This window comes from Panthera onca, chromosome B4, assembly GCF_046562875.1.
Source record: "Panthera onca isolate mPanOnc1 chromosome B4, mPanOnc1 haplotype 2, whole genome shotgun sequence".
Classification (NCBI taxonomy): domain Eukaryota; kingdom Metazoa; phylum Chordata; class Mammalia; order Carnivora; family Felidae; genus Panthera; species Panthera onca.
The window spans coordinates 36,594,499-36,613,279 of NC_138345.1; the positions used below are offsets into that span (position 1 = coordinate 36,594,499).

At 40.8% G+C, this 18,781-nt stretch overlaps 1 protein-coding gene across 6 annotated transcripts in view; it reads left to right on the forward strand.

Annotated features, from left to right (window-relative positions):
* RAD52 (RAD52 DNA repair protein) overlaps positions 1-18,433 on the forward strand; it is a 33,720-nt gene extending 15,287 nt beyond the window's left edge. For 3 of the 6 annotated variants that reach the window (XM_060658798.3, XM_060658799.3, XM_060658800.3), the window contains 11 exons: positions 1,066-1,167; positions 2,265-2,366; positions 2,948-3,041; positions 3,212-3,279; positions 6,296-6,414; positions 7,270-7,345; positions 15,078-15,274; positions 15,418-15,557; positions 16,197-16,277; positions 16,878-17,093; positions 17,708-18,433. In XM_060658798.3, coding sequence (XP_060514781.2) covers positions 1,084-1,167; positions 2,265-2,366; positions 2,948-3,041; positions 3,212-3,279; positions 6,296-6,414; positions 7,270-7,345; positions 15,078-15,274; positions 15,418-15,557; positions 16,197-16,277; positions 16,878-17,093; positions 17,708-17,769 — 1,239 coding nt within the window. In that variant the 5' untranslated portion in view covers positions 1,066-1,083 and the 3' untranslated portion in view covers positions 17,770-18,433. The remainder of the gene's footprint in view (positions 1-1,065; positions 1,168-2,264; positions 2,367-2,947; positions 3,042-3,211; positions 3,280-6,295; positions 6,415-7,269; positions 7,346-15,077; positions 15,275-15,417; positions 15,558-16,196; positions 16,278-16,877; positions 17,094-17,707) is intronic. The other 3 variants (XM_060658801.3, XM_060658803.3, XM_060658807.3) reach the window with 3 other exon arrangements.
* The last annotated feature ends 348 nt before the right edge of the window (positions 18,434-18,781 follow it).

Consider the following 18,781-nt stretch of genomic DNA (forward strand, 5'->3'; position numbering starts at 1 on the left):
AATCTCAGTCTAATGCATTGGCTCTCAAACTAGAGTGTGTATCCGAATCCCTCAGTGGGCAAGTACAGACTCCTGGGCCTCATCTCTAGTTTCTGATCCAGTAGGTCTAGGGTAGGGCCTGAGGATTTGCACCTCTAATAAGTTCCCAGGTGATGCTGTAAGGGACCTGACTGGTCTAACGCTGTACTTTTCCTGAATGTTAGGGTCGTCTGTACTGCCTTCTCTTGCTCTTTAATTTTCCTGTCTATTAGTCTTCTCCTTCCAGCTAGCTTGTTAGTTCCTGGAAAGCAGTTCAGTTCAATTATTGTGGCTTATATTTCTATTTTGACCCCACTGAAGCCAGGATCATGTTGCTTATATAGTAGGTAGTAATCAGGTGAGTGTTTCCTGTCCTTTGGGAATTTTTGTAATTTTGGCTTTTTGCATTATAAATATTGCAATTAGAATACATTCTAATTGTAAAATTCACTTAAAATTTTTTTTCATGTTTATTTTTGAGAGAGAAAGAAGAGCATGGTGCAAATGGGGGAGGGGCAGAGAGAGGGGAGACAGAGATCTGAAGCAGGCTCTGCAGTGCCAGCACAGAGCCCGATATGGGGCTCTAACTCATGAACCATTAAACCATGACCTGAAGTCAGACATTTAACCCACTGAGCCACCCAGGCACTCCTAAAAATCACCTTTATTAACAGCACCATCACCCTAGTAAGAAGAAAAAAAATTTTTTAAGTAGGCTACACTCTCCACATGGGGCTTGACATCATGACTCTGAGATCAAAAGTTGCATGCTCTAGCATGTTCCAGCCAGCCAGGCAGGCACCCCCACTCCAGCAAAAATTTTAACAGAAAGATAGAAGTGGACGCTAAAGGATCTCAGTGGCCTGTTGGATGATAGCACTGAGGAACTTAGTCCTTGACTGGGGCAGTGCTTATAAAAAAGTGTCAAGTAAATAAAGTGATTTGTAGGATACTGCATCTGGATGCTTTCATCTGAGTTTTAGTAGAGGCTCTTGCCTTTTACATTTAGCATTCTTTGAGATCTTTTTTAATCTTCTGTTTCTGTAGAAGTCCCCCAGAATCAGCATGTCCATGACTGAGGAGGCGATTCTCGGAGGCCGTGGCAGCCATCCTTCTGCTGGTGGCAGTTCTGTGTTATGCTTTGGACAGGTAACTGTGTGTTTTCTCTCATACCTGGCAAGAATGAGGTGAAGTGAAAAGATATGAGAAAGTAACTTGTAGAGCACTGTCATATACGTGGGCGCTATTTATCATCAGTGGTTTTTCCTTTAGGTGCATTATTTGGGAGTCTGGTGAACTCTCAGGGCATTTTGGAATTTTAGCACCAAAAGACTGATGGTACTGGAGATTAGATTTACATTGTGTTTATTTTCTTGGATAGGCTCCATATTCATATGGTATAACATTCAAAATGGAACGTAGACTATATGCGAATGAAAAGTCTCACTACTTCCCCATCACTCCTGTTCCCTTTTTGGAGGCATCCAGAGTTTCTGGTGTCATATTCTCTGTGGAGATATGCTGTGCACATAAAAGAGATTCTTAGTTTGTCCCCTCAAATTCTATCTTTGTCTTTACCAGAGATCTGTTTGTGAGCATTTATTTTGTTTACATAGGGCAAGGGGAGGACTGCCAAGGGGACAAAAATCAAAACAAGTAGTAGTATATTATCTGTGTATACAATGGAAAATAATTGTTGAATTAGAGAAGAGGTATAAAACTTTGGAGAGGATGGTGGATTTCCCCTACTCCCTTGCGGGCATAAATGTCATATACAGACCCCGAGGTGGGACATTTCAGTTTATGAATTCTCAAGTTTACTTGAGAAAGTTTTGTAAGGATGGTAGTAACACCTAAGGCATTGGCTCTCAAAATGTGGTCCAGTGACCCCTGAGGGTCCACAAGACCTTTTCAGAGTCCATGGGGTCGAAATGATTTCCATACTAACACTAACATACCACTTGCCTTTTCCACTCGTTCTCTTGTAAGCGAGTGAACAGTGGGACTTCCAAGGGAATACACAGCATGTGATGACGTTGCTTTGATGGCTGATGGAAGATGTGCCTTAAGAGTTTCTCAGTTTTAATTCCTGATATGGATAGATATAACCTACATAAACAAAAGCTTTTAGGATCCTCAGTACTTTTTAAGAGTGTAAAACTGTCTGGAGACCAAAACAGTTGGGAGACTTGCTGACATAAGGAATGGAGGAAATGCCAATTTAATTTTTCCTTTCTGGATTGCAGTGTCAGTACACAGCCGAAGAATATCAGGCCATCCAGAAAGCTCTGAGGCAAAGGCTGGGCCCAGAATACATCAGCAGCCGAATGGCTGGAGGCGGCCAGAGGGTAGGAGAGTTTATATGCTTAAGAAGTGGGTGCCATATAGCTGGCTACTCAGATGATCTCGCCAGCTCCCTCTCTGGGTCCTCATGGATTCAGAAGGTCTCTAGTCCTAGGTGTTTCTGAGTGTCTTTGGGAGGGGATGGGTTCCAGCCTTCAGTGTCATCTGAAGTGACCCAAGTTTTGTCTTGAGACTTCCATACCTGCCATCTTGGGGTTTTTATACCATCTTTTAAAAATGTTTCTTTTGCTTCTAATTGTATCTTCTGTGTATATTTTTGGTCTTCTATAATATATGTCAACCCAAGCCTTGTACATTTTTGGGAACTGAGTTTTGGAAACTGCTAGGTGAGTGGATATCTTGCCCCTCTGAGTTTAGTCCCTTCCCTCAGACAAAATATTAGTTCTAACTGGTTTCTTCTGGAAGATCTTTGAAATAAGGTCACTGAGAATTTCCCTGGAATGTTTAAGGGCAGTTTTGCCAAAAAAGCTGGTAAGGAATAAATTAAGTAAATTTTGATTCACATTTAAGTATGGCAAGGAATTTACAAGCCCCTTTTCTCCCCCTGTTTAATTTCTTTTTCTAGGTATGTTACATCGAGGGTCACAGGGTAATTAATCTGGCCAATGAGATGTTTGGTTACAATGGCTGGGCACACTCTATCACACAGCAGAATGTGGGTATGTTTCCTGGCAATGGCAACTTCTTTCCCTTACTTTGGCACTAATTTCTGATGAGAGTATTTTGTGGGTGAGGATGTAGGGTAGGTATATTTGGTTGCCAGCAGAGGAATGTGGGTGAGGCACAGGGATCAGAATCCTCTTCAACTGGTTCTCTTTCCCACTCCTAGATTTTGTTGACCTTAACAATGGCAAGTTCTACGTGGGAGTCTGTGCATTTGTGAGAGTCCAGTTGAAGGTGAGGGTGATGGAATAGACCTGCTGCCTCTGAGGATCGGGTGGGCGGTGAGAGAGAATGAGCAGGTAGAGAATTCTCTGGACGGTGGCACAGCCAAGCTGGAGAGCTAGGCGCTAGAGCTGTGGCTCAGCCAGTGTTCTTTGGGATGGTGGTAGCCAAACATTCTTACTCATGTGTCCCTAAATGAATTGTAAAAAACCCTTGTTTTCTTGCACATTTTAAGTTTACTCCTAAAAGTTTTCACCGTAAGTATGAATACAGGTCCTCTGCCTTTCAAAAGTTTGTGCTATGCCGCTTTGCGTTTATGGAAGACCTACACTGGTACCTGTTTTCACTTAAATGAAAGAAATCCAAAGAGGATTTTCACTTTTATGACAAAAAGTGAACCCTGGCAGCAAGAGTGGCCCTGCTGAGCTCCTCAGCATCAAGCTCCTATAGCTTTGAACTATATCTGTGAGCAAATATGCTTTATTTTGATTTATTTTGTGCCTCCATTAGCAGGATGTGTCCTGATGTATCAGAGAAGCCTAATAGAGGCCTTTATTTATTTATTTATTTATTTATTTACTTGTTTGTCTTCAGAGAGAGAGAGGGAGAGAGAATGCTTGCGTGAGCAGGGGAGGGGCAGAGAGATTGGGAGAATCCTGAGCAGGTTCTGCACTGTTAGCACAGAGCCCAGTGCCAGGCTTGAACTCCCAAAACTGTGAGATCATGACCTGAGCAGAAATCAGGTGTTGGATGCTTAACTGACTGAGCCACCCACGTGCCACAAAAGAGGTTAGTTTTTGAATCTGGGAATGCTCAAAAAATTTTCCATACAAATTAATGGTACTTCTTTGTTTTATGCTACTTTGGCAAATGAAAGCTTTCATAAGAATGTTCTACTTCTGGGTAATGGGCGAAAGCTGTAGTTGCAAGGGTATATTTCTTGGCATATTGTAAAATTTGACTTTTTTTTTTTTAATGTTTATTTATTTTTGAGAGAGAGAGTGTGTGCATGAGTTGGGGAGGGGCGGAGAGAGAGAAAATCCCAAGCAGTCTCTGCTCTGTCAGTGCAGAGTTCGATGCGGGGCTTGATATCACAAATTGTGAGCTCATGACTGGAGCCTAAATCGAGTTGGACATTTAACCAACTGAGCTACCCAGGCGCCCCCAAATTTGACATTCTAAAATAAATGTATTGTATCTTTTTCTTCCTTTTTTTTTTTTATCCACATATAGTTAACATACTGGGATATTTTAGTTCCAGGTGTGCAATACAGTGATACAACAATTCTGTACATTTCTCATGGCTCATCAGGATAAGTGTACTCTTAATCTCCTTTATCTGTTCCTCCCATAGTTTTTTGTTGCATCATTTTTAAATATACCAATGGATTTTCAATAATAGATGATTAAATACTCTCATCTATTTAAAAAAATACACGAGCAAGGTGTTCTTTAATCATGAGAAATTTTACATTGTTTCTTCTTGAACTCCTGTTCTATTTCACCAGTGGCTTTATACTAATATAATATATCAATATATATAAAACAATGTTTGGAATGTATATGTTTGGAACCTTGTTAATAACCTTAGTATAATTCCTCTCTGTGTGTATGTATATATAAAAGTAATTTTTTTGAGTAAATTTTCAGTGACCTTAGGTCTTTAAATTTTTTAAAATTTGGGGCACCTGGGTGCCTCAGTTGGTTGAGTGTCTGACTTTGGCTCAGGTCATGATCTCACAGTTCGTGGGTTTGAGCCCCCTGTCAGGCTCTGTGCTGACAGCTCAGAGCCTGAAGCCTTCTTTGGGTTCTGTGTCTCCCTTTCTCTATCCCTCCTCTGCTTGTGCTGTGTCTTGCTCTGCCTCTCAAAAATAAATAAATGTTAAGAAAAAAAATAAATTATACAAAATCTGGATTGAATTACTATTATAGGTATTATTAACACACAATTGATTAGTCAGTTGTGTCTGTGAGGGAGACAACATAACTACATTAAAATTTGTATACTTAATAAAAATAAATTTTTGTGGAAAATGTATTTCTTAATTAGATGGATGAGGCTTTTTCTTTTTGGGTAGTTTATATAGCCATAGTTTATTTTTTAAATTAAATTTTTAAAATATATCCATAGTTTAATATTACTTTTTCCTAGACAGACCATTCAACATTAATTCTATTCTAACTTCTTATTTTTAGTAAATAGTACTGAAAAACCTTATTCACATAATAAACTGGGAATGGAGAGTTTTGTTATAGTGTCACTCATTTCTTTGAATTAACTTTCTGAGTTATATAAAAAATCACAGTGTGGGGCGGGGGCACCTGGGTGTCTCAGTCAGTTAAGCGTCTGACTTTGGCTCAGGTCATGATCTCACTGTTCCTGAGTTCAAACCCCGTGTCTGACTCTGTGCTGACAGCTGGAGCCTGGAGCCTGTTTTGAATTCTGTGTCTCCCCCTCTCTCTCTCTGCCTCTACCCTGCTCACGCATTGTCTCTGTCTCTGTTTCTCTCTCTCAAAAATAAACATTACAATTTTTTTTAAAAAAATCACAGTGCTATCATCTAAAATTATATTTGGTTCTCTATCAGCTAATAACTCAATCAGGTCTACCTTCATTTTTGGTGAAAGCCAGAAATGGACACCACCTGACTGGTGAAAAGATTTAATATCCAATCATTAGAGTCGTTAAATATAATATTTCACATTTTCTTTTTGTTTAGTGTCCCAGAGGTTTTTATACCTTGGGGTCATGCACCCTAGTGAGATTTAGGGTGGGTTAGCTGTATGCCTTTTTTAAGTAAAAGAGGAGGTGGGAAGGGAGAATTGTCTCACATACTTCCCAGTAGATAAGATCAAGGACATAGTGCTGGAAATTAATTCTCTTACAGTTCTTGGTGCCCATTCATGTGCCCTTTAGCAAGGCTCCTGAGTTAATATGTGCCCAGTGTGGGCACTGGTCAGGGCAAAAAGAGTTGTGTGACAGGGACACATGACTGCAGCTCTTCATGTTGGGCTCTTCCCCCCACAGGACGGCTCATATCATGAAGATGTGGGCTATGGGGTCAGTGAGGGCCTCAAGTCAAAAGCCTTGTCTTTGGAGAAGGCAAGGAAGGAGGCGGTGACAGATGGGCTGAAGCGGGCGCTGAGGTAAGCAAAAGCTAGAGTCTAACCTGCTTCATTTTGATTCTTGTTTCAGAGCAGTTTTGTTTTGTTTTAGTTTGTTTAGAATGTAATACGTTCATGTGGTACAAAAATCAAAATAACCTGAGTCTCCCTCTCTCCTGTACCTCTTGGCCCCGTTTCCTGTTCTCCCACGTGTCCCCCATGCTGCTTTATGCTTAGTCAGTCTCCCCTCTTGGGATCACATGGTAGAATACTATCTTCTCTGTTCTGTGCTCGATTTTGCACACCCACTGCCTCAGTCATGGATCGGAGACCTTTCCACATGAGTACAGAGACAGCTTCCCCATTAAGCAGTTTTTCATTGTGTATGTACAGCTTAGTTACATAGAACAGGGTATTTTGCCTTTTTTTTTTTTTTTTTGGCCTTTGAGAATTGAAGTGAATTGAATCACTAGAAAAACACATGTATGAATGAACATCCACTACAAACTTGCGGTACATAACCAGGCATCCCGAGTGAAGAGCTTCTGTCAGGGAGGATTGTGCTCTAAGTGTGTGTAGCCCACTGTTGCTGGGTAATTGGAGCAGTCTTCAGAAATCTCTGCTCTGGAATTTGTGCTCCACGGCAGGAGGTAGCTAAGGAGTCTTTTCATAGTCCTTGCCTCTTGCTGAGGGCAGGGATGGTGCTGTATTCTGAGAACCTAAAACTAAAACAGTGCATGAATGTGGCAGGTGCTCAGTAAACATTTTTGGATGTATATTGGGGTCCTTCTCTGCCACAGTTGAGAAGCAACTTGCACAGAGATTTTAACTGTGTTCTCTGATATTACCATGTAATAATTCTCAACCTGTTTCACTCTTTTTTTTCCTTACCCTTAGAAGTTTTGGGAATGCACTTGGAAATTGTATTCTGGACAAAGACTATCTGAGGTCACTAAATAAGCTTCCACGCCAGGTATGTTAGAAATGGATGAATGGAATGCATTGCAGTAAAGATATTACTGATTCCCTTGTGTCATGGGTGACTGTTTGGGGATGGAGAGAGAAGAAGGGGAGACTCAGCCCTTTAGAGGGTCTGGAATGTGTATTTCTGACTTGTTTGAATATCAGAACAACAGGAACCAATGGCCTTGTTTTACAGATGAGGACATTGAAGCCCAGAGAATGTATGCTAGTTGTTTCTTCTACATGGAGCGCTGTGTTCGGGAATGGTCTGAGAACCCTGCAGCACCACCATTTCTTAGAAACACTGAGAACCACACCTCTTCCACCTTCTTGCTTTTCCTTAGCTGGAGTGGATTTAAGGTGTAGATCCTCTTGTTTCCATCTCTGCCTATCACACGAGCTGAGCCTTTGCGAGAGAGGGGTCTGGAAATCGTGTATCCCCTGAAGTCACTCTTGGCCTGGGCTGAGTCAGGTTCTGGAATGATCCTGGTGCCTGGAGGAGTGGCTGCCTTCCCCATGACATTCTCTGAGGCCCCGGGGAGCATTCCCTGTCTTGTACTCGAGGGGCTCTTGGGGTGGAGACCCTAACAGAGGCGTGTGTCATTTGGCATCTGTCAAAATTCCACTCTCCCTTGTTAAAATCCTTTTACACGTTATTAGGCTTGTATTTTATTTTTTTTAATTTTTTTTTATTTTTGAGACAGAGAGACAGAGCATGAATGGGGGAGGGTCAGAGAGAGAGGGAGACACAGAATCTGAAACAGGCTCCAGGCTCTGAGCAGTCAGCACAGAGCCCGACGTGGGGCTCGAACTCACGGACCGTGAGATCGTGACCTGAGCCGAAGTCGGATGCTTAACCGACTGAGCCACCCAGGTGCCCCAGGCTTGTATTTTTTTTAAGGACTTTTGCATCTGTGTTTGTTAGGGATATCACTCATAGGTTTTTTTCCCTCTCTTTTTTAAATTGTGGTAAAAAACACATAACAAAATTTACCATTTTAGCCATTTGTAAGTGTACAGTTCACTGATGAAACAGATCTCCAGAACTTTTTAATCTTGAGATACTGCAACTCTATACCCAAAACACAGCTCCCCTTTCCCCCTTCTCATAGCCCCTGGTTACCACATTCCACTTAACTGTCTATGAATTTGACTACTTTAGATGCCTCATGTAAGTGGAATCATACTGTTTGGTTTTTTTGACTGACTTATTTCATTTAGCGTAATGTCCTCGTTTCATCTGTGTTGTGGCCTGTTGATTTGTTGATGATTTTTCTCTTGCTGCTTCCAAGATTTCTCTTTGTCTTTGACTTTTTAAAAATTGAGATATAAGTGACATATAACATTATTTTAGTTTAGGTATACAACATAATAATTTGATATTTGTATATGTTATGAAATGAATGACATAATAAGTCTAATTAATTAACATCCATCACCATACCTAGTTATACATTTTTTTATGATAACTTTTAAGATTTACTCTTTTAGCAACTTTCAGATATACAATACAATATTATTAGCTACAGTCACTATACTGTACATTACATTCCCATGACGTATTTTTATAACTGGAGGTTTATACTTTTTGACCCCCTTTACCCATTTTGCCTGTTACCTACTGTATCCCTGGCAACCACCAATCTGTTCTCTGTACCTATGAGCTCTTTTTTTTTTTTCTCCTGCAGATTCTGCATATAAGTGAGATACAATGTTTGTCTTTCTCTATCTGACTCATTCCACTTAGCATAATGCCCTTGAGGTGCATCCACGTTGTGGCAAATAGCAAGTTTCCTTCTTTATGGCTGAGTAATATTCCATTGCATGTGTACTACATTTTCTTTATCCATTCATCCGTGGATGGACACTTAGGTTATTTCCATATGAACATGGGGAGCAGATATGTTTTTGAGTTAGTGTTTTTGTTTTCTTTGGATAAATATCCAGAAGTAGACTTGGTGAATCACATGGTAGTTCTATTTTTAATTTTTTGAGGAACCTCCATACTGTTTTCCACAGTGGCTGCACCAATTTTCATTCCCACCACTAGTGCACAAGGTTTCACCTTTCTCCACATCCTTGCCAACGCTTATTTTTTATTTTTTTGATAATAGCCACTCTGACAGGTGTGAGGTGATATCTCATTGTTGTTTTGATTTGCATTTTCCTGATGATGAGTGATGTTGAGTATCTTTCCATGTGTCTGTTGACCATCTGTGTGTCTTCTTTAGAAAAATGTCTATATAGATCCAGTTCCCATTTTTTAATTGGATTGTTTATTTTCTTGCTATTGAGTTTTTTACATATTTTGGATATTAACTCCTTATTGATTATATCATTTACAAATTTTTTAAAAAAATATAATTTGTTGTCAAATTGGCTTCCGTACAACACCCAGTTCTCATCCCAACAAGTGCCCTCAATGCCCATCACCCACTTTCCCCTCTCCCCTACGCCCCATCAACCCTCAGTTTGTTCTCTGTATTAAGAGTCTTATGGTTTGCCTCCCTCCCTGTCTGTTTGTAACATTTTTCCCCCTTCCCTTCCCCCATGGTCTTCTGTTAAGTTTCTCAAGATCCACATATGAGTGAAAACATATGGTATCTGTATTTCTCTGACTGACTTATTTTGCTTAGTATAATACCCTCCAGTTCCATCATTTACAAATATTTTCACCCATGCAGTAGGTAACCTTTTCATGTTGACAGTTTCTGTTGCTATACAAAAGCATTTTAGTTTGATGTAGTCCCGCCTGTTTATTTTTTCTTTTGTTGGCTCTGCTTTGGTGTCACATTCAAAAAGTCATCACCAAAACCAGTGTTAAGGAGCTTATCACCTGTGTTTTTTTCTAGGAGTTTCATGGTTTCAGGTCTTACACTCATGTCTGTACTTCATTTTGAGTATATTTGTATATTGTGTCAGATAGTGGTCTGGTTTCATTCTTTGCATGGGCTATCCATTTTTCCAACACCATTTATTGAAGAGACTGTCCTTTTGACATTGTACATTCTTGGCATCTTTGTCATAAATTTGTTGATCATATAAACGGGTTTATTTCTGAGCTCTCCTTTCTTTTCCATTGATCTATGTGTTTTTATGAAAATACTGTTTTGGTTACTATAGCTTTGTAATATAGTTTGAAATCAGGTAGCATGATGCCTCCAGCTTTGTTCTCAATATTGCTTCGGTTATTTGGGGTCTTTTGTGGTTCCATACAAACGTTAGGATTGTTTCTTCCATTTCTGTGGAAAATGCCGTTGGCATTTTGATAGGTATTACATTGAATCTGTAGATTGTTTTGGGTTGTTTAGGCATTTTAACAATATTAATTCTTCCAATCCATACCATGAAATACCTTTCCATTTGTTCTTCAGTTTCCTTCATTAGCGTCTTGTAGTTTTCAGTGTATGGGTCTTTTACTTCCTTGGTTCATTTGTTGCTAAGTATTTTATTCTTTTTGATGCAATTGTAAATAGGTTTGTTTTCTTAATTTCTCTTTCTGGTAGTTTGTAACTAGTGTGTTGTCTTTGACTTTTGGCAGTTTGATTATAATGTGTTTTCGTGTGAGCCTCTTTGGGTTTAGTTTAGTTAGCGTCTTTGGGCTTCTTGAATTTATACATATTCTTTCCTCAGATTTTGGAAGTTTTGGGCCCATTATTTCTTCAGATAATTTCTCTGCCCCTTTCTCTTTCTCTTCTTCTGAGACTCTTGTAATATATAGTGTGACAAGTGTCCTATAGGCCCCCTTAAGCTTGGTCATATTTCTTCATTCTTCCTTTGGTTTGCTTCTCTGAGATGATTTCAAATGACCTGTCTTCCTGTGGGCTGATCCTTTCCTCTGTCAGATCGCGTTTGCTGTAGAATCCCTCTAGTGAATTTTTCAGCTGTTACTATATTTTTCAGCTCTGGAACTTGTTAGTTGCTATTTAAAGAATTTTTTTTTTTTTTTTTTAACGTTTATTTATTTTTGAGACAGAGAGAGACAGAGCATGAACGGGGGAGGGTCAGAGAGAGGGAGACACAGAATCTGAAACAGGCTCCAGGCTCTGAGCTGTCAGCACAGAGCCCGACGCGGGACTTGAACTCATGGACCGCGAGATCATGACCTGAGCTGAAGTCGGCCGCTTAACCGACTGAGCCACCCAGGCACCCCAATGTTAGTTGCTATTTAATAGTTTTTCTTTGTTGATGTTCTCATTTCATCCATGCATCATTTTCCTAATTTCATTAGCTGTCTGTGTTCTCTTTTAGCTGATTGAGCATTTATGATAGTTATTTTAAATTCTTTGTTAGGCAGTTTATAGGTTGCATTTTTTTTAGAGTCTGTTTTTGGAGTTTTATTTTGTTACTTTGTTTGGTCCACATTTCCCTGTTTCTTTAAATGCCATATGATCTTTTGTTGAGATGTGGCATTTAAGAAAACAACCACCAGTCCCAGTCTTTATGTACTGGTTTTGTGCAGGGGAAGAACTTTACCAGTTGGCCCACCTAGAGGTTCTAGGACCTCTCAAACCTCTTATGATCTCTTTCTCCTCCTGGCATCTGACTGCATAACTGTAGCTCCAAGGTGTTCTTGTGCTCATCTCTGTTTTTAGTGGCTTTCAAACTCTGTTGCTGGTCCCATCATTGTGCTGAGTCAGGTGAGACAGAAAGCAATGCCATGGGCAGCTCTAGACAAGCCACAACATTGGATACACAGTCTATTCCTTTGTTTCCATCCCAGAGGAAGAGCTCAGTACGTGAGGTTTCCTCCTGGTTGTGCTACTCACTGCTGGGTAGGGGCAGGGGCGGGGGCACAAGTGGCCACACAAAATGCCAGGAGTTTTCCTACCCCTTTTGCTGGAATCTTGTCTTGGTTTTATGCTGGCTTGTGGCCTGTCGCTTCTTAGCTGGTCACCGGGGTTCTCAGAAAGGTATTCTAGTTTGTATCTTGGTAACTCAGTGTCTCTAGGGGAAGGGCCCATGGAGCTTCTGAGTCTACCATTCCGCTAACATCCTCCCTTTCTTTTTTACTCTTAGTTTTTAAATGAATTAAAAAAAAATTTTTTTTTTAATGTTTATTTATTTTTGAGAGAGAGACAGAGCACAGGCAAGGGAGGGGCAGAGAAGGGGTGGGGGGGGACATAGAATCCAAAGCAGCCTGCAGGCTCTGAGCTGTCAGCACAGAGCCCGACGTGGGGCTTGAACTCAGGAACCGTGAGATCGTGACCTGAGCCAAAGTCGGAGGCTTAACCGACTGAGCCACCCAGGTGCCCGTTTTTAAATGAATTTTTAAAATGAAGTGCAAATTATACACAGAAAACTGTATAATTCATAATGGCACAGCCTGATGAATATTTAGTAGTGAACACAGCTATTTATCTCCCAGATAAAAAAAACATTACCAGTACCCCAAAGCCCCTATTTGCCACTCCCATTCATTACCTTGACTTCTCTTTTGAAAAGTAACTACTGTCCAGACTTCTCTATTCTGTTAGCCTCATAGATTTCCTTCCCTTCCCTTTCATTTCTTTTTCTTTTCTTTCTTTTCTTCCTCTCTTTCTGTAATATACACCCAATGTGGGGCTCAAAGTCACAACCCTGAGATCAAGGATTGGATGTTCTACCAACTAAGCCAGTCAGGTGCCCCAGTCTTGTAGGTTTTTTTGTTTTTGCACTTTATATAAATGAAATTGTATAGTTTGTGCTTTATAAAAATCCATTGAAGTGTTAACATGTACATATAAACATGTGGAAAAGTACACATATCATAAATGTTCAGCTTGATGAGTATAGCCACAGAACCATCTGAAATCAAATCAAAATATTATCAGTGTCCCAGAAGCCTCAATAGTGTTCCTTGCAGTGACTGCAAAGCTCTCCCCTCCTCATCACTACTAAGGAAAACCTCTTTTAACAATATAGGTTAGTTGGCCTTTTTGCACCTTGGGGAATCAAACAGTATGAACTGTTTTGTGTCTGGCTTTCAATTGACATGTTTGTGAGATTCACTCATGTCACAGCATTTTCATTGCTGTATACTTTTCTATTGTGTGAATACAGCACAGCTCATTTTCCCATTCTGTCTAATAGACGGAGTTTTGGAGTAGTTTTTGGTTGTTTTGAATAGGGCTGCGGTTAGCATTCTTAGATGTCTTTTGGTGCATACACACCCATTTATCTTGGGAGTGAATTATTGGGTAGGGTCAGAGAATAGGCATGTGCTTCATTTTAGATCTTTCCAGTGTTCAGTGTGGTTGTATTAACATACACTCCTGCACCGTGGTTTATAGTTTCAGCTGTTTCAGGTCTCTGGCAGCACTTAGCATTGTGAGTCTTTCAAACTTTTTTCAAAGTTCATTTTTTTTTTGTAGTAAAATATACATAACAAAACTTATCATCTTAACCATTTTAAGTGTAGTTAGTGGTGTTAAAAACCTTCCTTCTGTTGTACAGCTGTCACCACTGTCCATTTCTAGAACTCTCTTTTTACCAAACTGAACGTGGAACAGTAGCTTCCTGCTTCCTTTTCCCTGTAGCCCCTGGCAGCTGCCATTCTACCTTCTGCCTCGTTTTTTTGACTACTCTAAGTATGTACCTCCTGTACATGGAATCATACATACTTGCTTTTTTGTGACTGGCCTATTTCACTTAGCATAATGTCCTCAGTGTTCATCTGTGTTGCCTACGCTATTTTATTTTATTATTTTATTTAAAAATTTTTATTTTTACATAATCTCTACACCCATTGTGGGGCTCAAACTCATGACCCCAAGATCCAGAGTTGCATGCTCCACCTACTGAGACAGCCACGTGCCCCAAGCTCATTTATTTTTAACCTACTCATTTACTTTCCAATGTAGATTAGAAATTTCATAATGTAATGAAGTTATTTTCAGGTTATTAATTAAAAATTTTATTTTTTTGAGAGAGAGAATCCTAAGCAGGCTCCACAGCACATTGCCCAATGCAGGGCTCAGTTTCATGATCGTGAGATCATGACCTGAGCTGAAATCAAGAGTCATTCGCTTAACTGACTGAGCCACCAGGTGCCCCTCAGATTATCTTTATTAAAATAAGCATCCGTATGAATCGAGACAGTTCTCCCAAGTGAAAAGCTCTGGGTTTCTATAGTGCTCAGGGCCTGGAAGTAGAACATTTTGCCAAATGCCATGAAGTACAGTTAGTTCTCACATTGGGTGAGATGCAGGAACTACCCTAAATTGGGAGACGTCAGTGCTTTCCAAGTCTTCTTCCTCCTGTCATTTGAAGGACACTTAGTTGTGCCGCAGCAACCTGTGAGTGTTGTACTGAGGAGTGTTGTATTTTGGGGGAAGTCCTGGAAGAAAGGCCAGAGAAAGTACAGGCCTCCACAAGGAGTATGTGTGATCATTTCCACGAAAAAGAGACAAAAAGTAGACAGCATCAGACAGATCCAGCTGCCCACGAAAGACTCAAATTAGGATATATAGAACATTTGCCTTGAATCATAAAGTAAGATTCCTTTTTACCAAAATTTGATTACTACAGAAAGGTATAAAGTAGAAAATGAAATTGTTTTACTTCTCCCATATAATTAAAAATGTTAGTTGAAGCACAGATCGAAGTATGGATCCTTTGTCTCAGCTTCTCAGGATCTAGAGGGCACGATGGATAGTGGATGGTCAAATACCATTTTCCAGGAATCTAGACCTTGAAGGCAGGGAAAAGGAAGGGGAAGTGCACTTGGAAGAAGTTATTTACCTCCTTTCTTCCCTTATTAGTTGCCTCTTGAAGTGGATTTAACTAGAGCAAAGAGACAAGATTTTGAACCCTCTGTGGAACAAGCAAGATACAGCAGCTGCCGGCAGAACGTGACTCTGGGACCCCCGAAACCACAGGAGGTGACCTCCCCTTGTAAACCAAGCCGCTCAGATGATCCCCATCTCGTGAAACAGGAAGACAAGGCCGGCAGCTCCCGGTATGAGGCCTCGGTTCCCTCTCTTTCTCTTCTCAGTCTTCCTGATCTCCATTTTCACCTCCTGAGCTAGCAGACTGGTCTGTGTCCTCCCTCAGGAGTTTACTTCATTAACTCAGCCCCGCCTTATTGCTCTTCTGATGCAGAAGCCTGGCCTCCGCCATGGAGAGCGATGCCACGTACCAGCGGAAGCTCCGGCAAAAACAGTTGCAGCAGCAGTTCCGGGAACAAATGGAGAAACAGCAAGTGCAACTATCTGCTCCATCAGCGGAAAAGAAGAATCAGGGTGTGTGAGGAGGATGAGAGCGGAGGCCCTGGGGAGGTGTCCCGAGGGACTAGCCTGATCCTCTGCCAGTATGTACGGTTACGTCCAAACCAGAACTCAGTAGGACATCAGGTCAGGATAGAGTCTAAGCAATTAAGACTCTGTGAAATCCTGCCATGCATTTCCCCATTTCTAAAGACGCCCTCATCTATTTTCAGGGAAGGAAAGGGGCCTTGACATAATCTAGAACTAGAAATTTTAGGGTATATAACTTTTTTTATCCCCTTTCAGCTACTTTGGCCATCTCCGTATTAGAAAGTTTTTCTGAGACGTCTGTGAACATGAGGCAAAATTGTTTGAAGATAATTGTCTTTCCCAGAGAGTAGAAACAAAGGGCTTATCCCAGACTAACTGGATAGTTGCTTTAGGAGAAATGAACCTTGTTTTCTCCCCAATTTAGTGAGAAGAAAAGAGAATCGTGATTTTAGCCTCATGCAGATCTGTATGTAGGTAGGAATGGGACCAGGAATCTTGGATCTCCTATTGGCTGTGCTAGGAACCAGCGTAACTCTAGGCAGCTTTGCACTTCTGAGGTGCTCCCTCCAACAACTGAGTGATTCTGATTTTGTCCTCTCTCGTTTGCTCTCCTGTGAACTGTAGCAGCACTGCCAGCACTTCCTGTGAAGCACAGCACCCCCATAACTGTTTCTGAACCACACACGGAGAAAGACTTCCTCACAGGTCAGTAGGAGCTAAAGGAATGACTTAAGCATTAATATACGTACTTATTATTATTTTTTAATGTTTTTTTTTTTTTTGAGAGAGATGAATGTGAGTGAGGGAGGGGCAGAGAGAGAGAGGGAGACACAGAATCTGAAGCAGGCTCCAGGCTCTGAGCTGTCAGCACAGAGCCCAGTGCGGGGCTTGAACCCACGAACCATGAGATCACGACCTGAGCCGAAGTCTGATGCATACCGACTGAGCCACCCAGGCGCCCCAATATAGGTACTTATTAAATGAAACCTATGAAATGCACTTTTGGTAGTCACTAATACATTTTAAGAGAGACATAAAAATCCTCATTTTAATCTTATAGCCCCACAAAGTTTTAGAAAAAGAGAGGACACGTAATGGACTGCAGGCAGTTGTGACAACACATACTCAGCTCATCTATGGTCCTAAGAGAAACTCTGGCATACTTTTAGTGGATGGGGAGAAAGAAATTCCAAAAGCTGTCATAGTCCACTCACGACATGGAATTTCTTATGACGTTTTTCCCAGTGCTTTGTGAGAACACTTCTTTGTTGATGCTGCGTTTTCCCACGATCTCTGTCCTTGCAGACAGTCTTGGAATGTGGGATATGGATCCAGATGCAGGGGACAGTGATGTGAAGCCCTTGTCTAGGCCAGAACCACTCCAGACCCCTGCCACACCAGTCCTGAAACACCAGGTGGTGACCTGGAATAGGACCCCACAGGACCTCTGTCACCAGGATCCACAAGCAAAATCTGGACCCAGGCAACTCCAAACTCACAACAGTAACCAAGAGATAACAGGTAGCGAGAGTGTTCAGCAACAAAAATTGAAGGGAGGACTTGGGTTAATTCTTTGCATTTTAAAGAAAGAATGATGAATTCCATTTTAAGAAGTTGTATAATAATATTTTGCCAGAGGAATATCAGTGTAAGAAAATGAAAGATAACTGGCTTATACGCCAGAACTTTTCCTCTGGGGGCCCTGACTTCAGGTGTAACTCCTTATAACCCTTGATAGTAGGAAGCTTAAGCATGACTGACTGAAGAACTTTATCTATTAAAGTAGGCCCATCATGTTTGGCATTGCAACTTGATCTAGAGATAACACAAAGATCTACCCTCATAACAATTTTTATTCATCTTTTAGGTTTAATGTTTATTTTTGAGAGAGACCACGCGTGCACAAATGAATGGGGGAGGAGCAAGGGGGGGGTTGGCGGTGAGGCAGAGGATTTGAAGCAGGTTCTATACTGACAGCAGTGAGCGCGAACTCACGAAGCATGAGATCATGACCTGCGCCATAGCTGGATGCTCAACTGAGCCACCCAGCTGCCCCACTGGCCTTTCAAATTTTAGCTGTCAGTTTATTTTAAAATCATGGCAGTCGTAGTTAAATGATTTTTTTTCTTCCATAGTAAACTGTGATTTCTATGACAAGAACCAAGACTTGAAGAAAAGGAAACTGGATCCATCTTAACTGAGGCTCCGGTCACATCATTGGACTTTGTCACAAAAAGGACTTTCGAAAACTACTTTTTGGTCATGAAATTCTTCATCATTCCTAGGGAATGAGCTTTATTTCCAAGGATTTACCTTGCTTCATTCTGAACTTTACCTGAGGATTTGAGTGTTGGAGCCTACTGCAGACAGAGCAGAGCAGTCAGAAAGCCCTTTTAAAAAGCTTGTCACACACTGCAGTGGGGAGGCTCTACGATTGAACACCTTCTCTCTGGCTCTTGAGGCTCTTCTCTATTTATTCCTAAGCTCTTACATTAGTAAGTATAGGCATTTCAGGAGTCATCAGTGGCTACCTGCCTTCAAGCAATATAAGCCATACTATGAAGCACGGACTTTAACCACCACCTATATCAAGTTATTGTTAATGTCTGTCTTCTTTGAACTTTAGGTCTCCACATTTACTGCTGTCCACACCACACTGTGTATCCTAAGAACAAAGACTAGAGTGGGGTTTTGCTACTTTGCATCAATCCAGCCTGCCATCTTCATCTATGATAATCTCTCCTTTATAGGTTTATGAAGTCACTGTCCTGTGGTCTTTTTCCTTATCAAGGGAATGATCTAGGACCAAAGAAAAGGCATTTTAAGAAAGCAAAATAAATTCTTTTTAACAAAAAATGTAAGTAGGTGTTTATATTTTTGCATTTCACATGTGAAGGTGGCTTTGTATCTCAAAAAATGTTTTTTTCATATAGTTTCAGATGTTTCATAATTCTTCTCCCCAAATAATGAGTTTGCAGGTTTACTTTTTAAGTAAAACAGTACCTTGGACTGTGCCTTTTATCTGATCTTCACGCTGTGGCTTTTATAAATTTTTGCATCAAACACCCATCTGTGGGAAGCTATGAACCCGCGGCAAGGAATTCCTGAAGTACAGGAAGGCAGCCGTTTCTGTTCCTTCGGAAGATGATGTAGCTTACCCCGATTTTCCTTTTACCTTATTACTACCTCTTGTTACATGGATTTGGTCA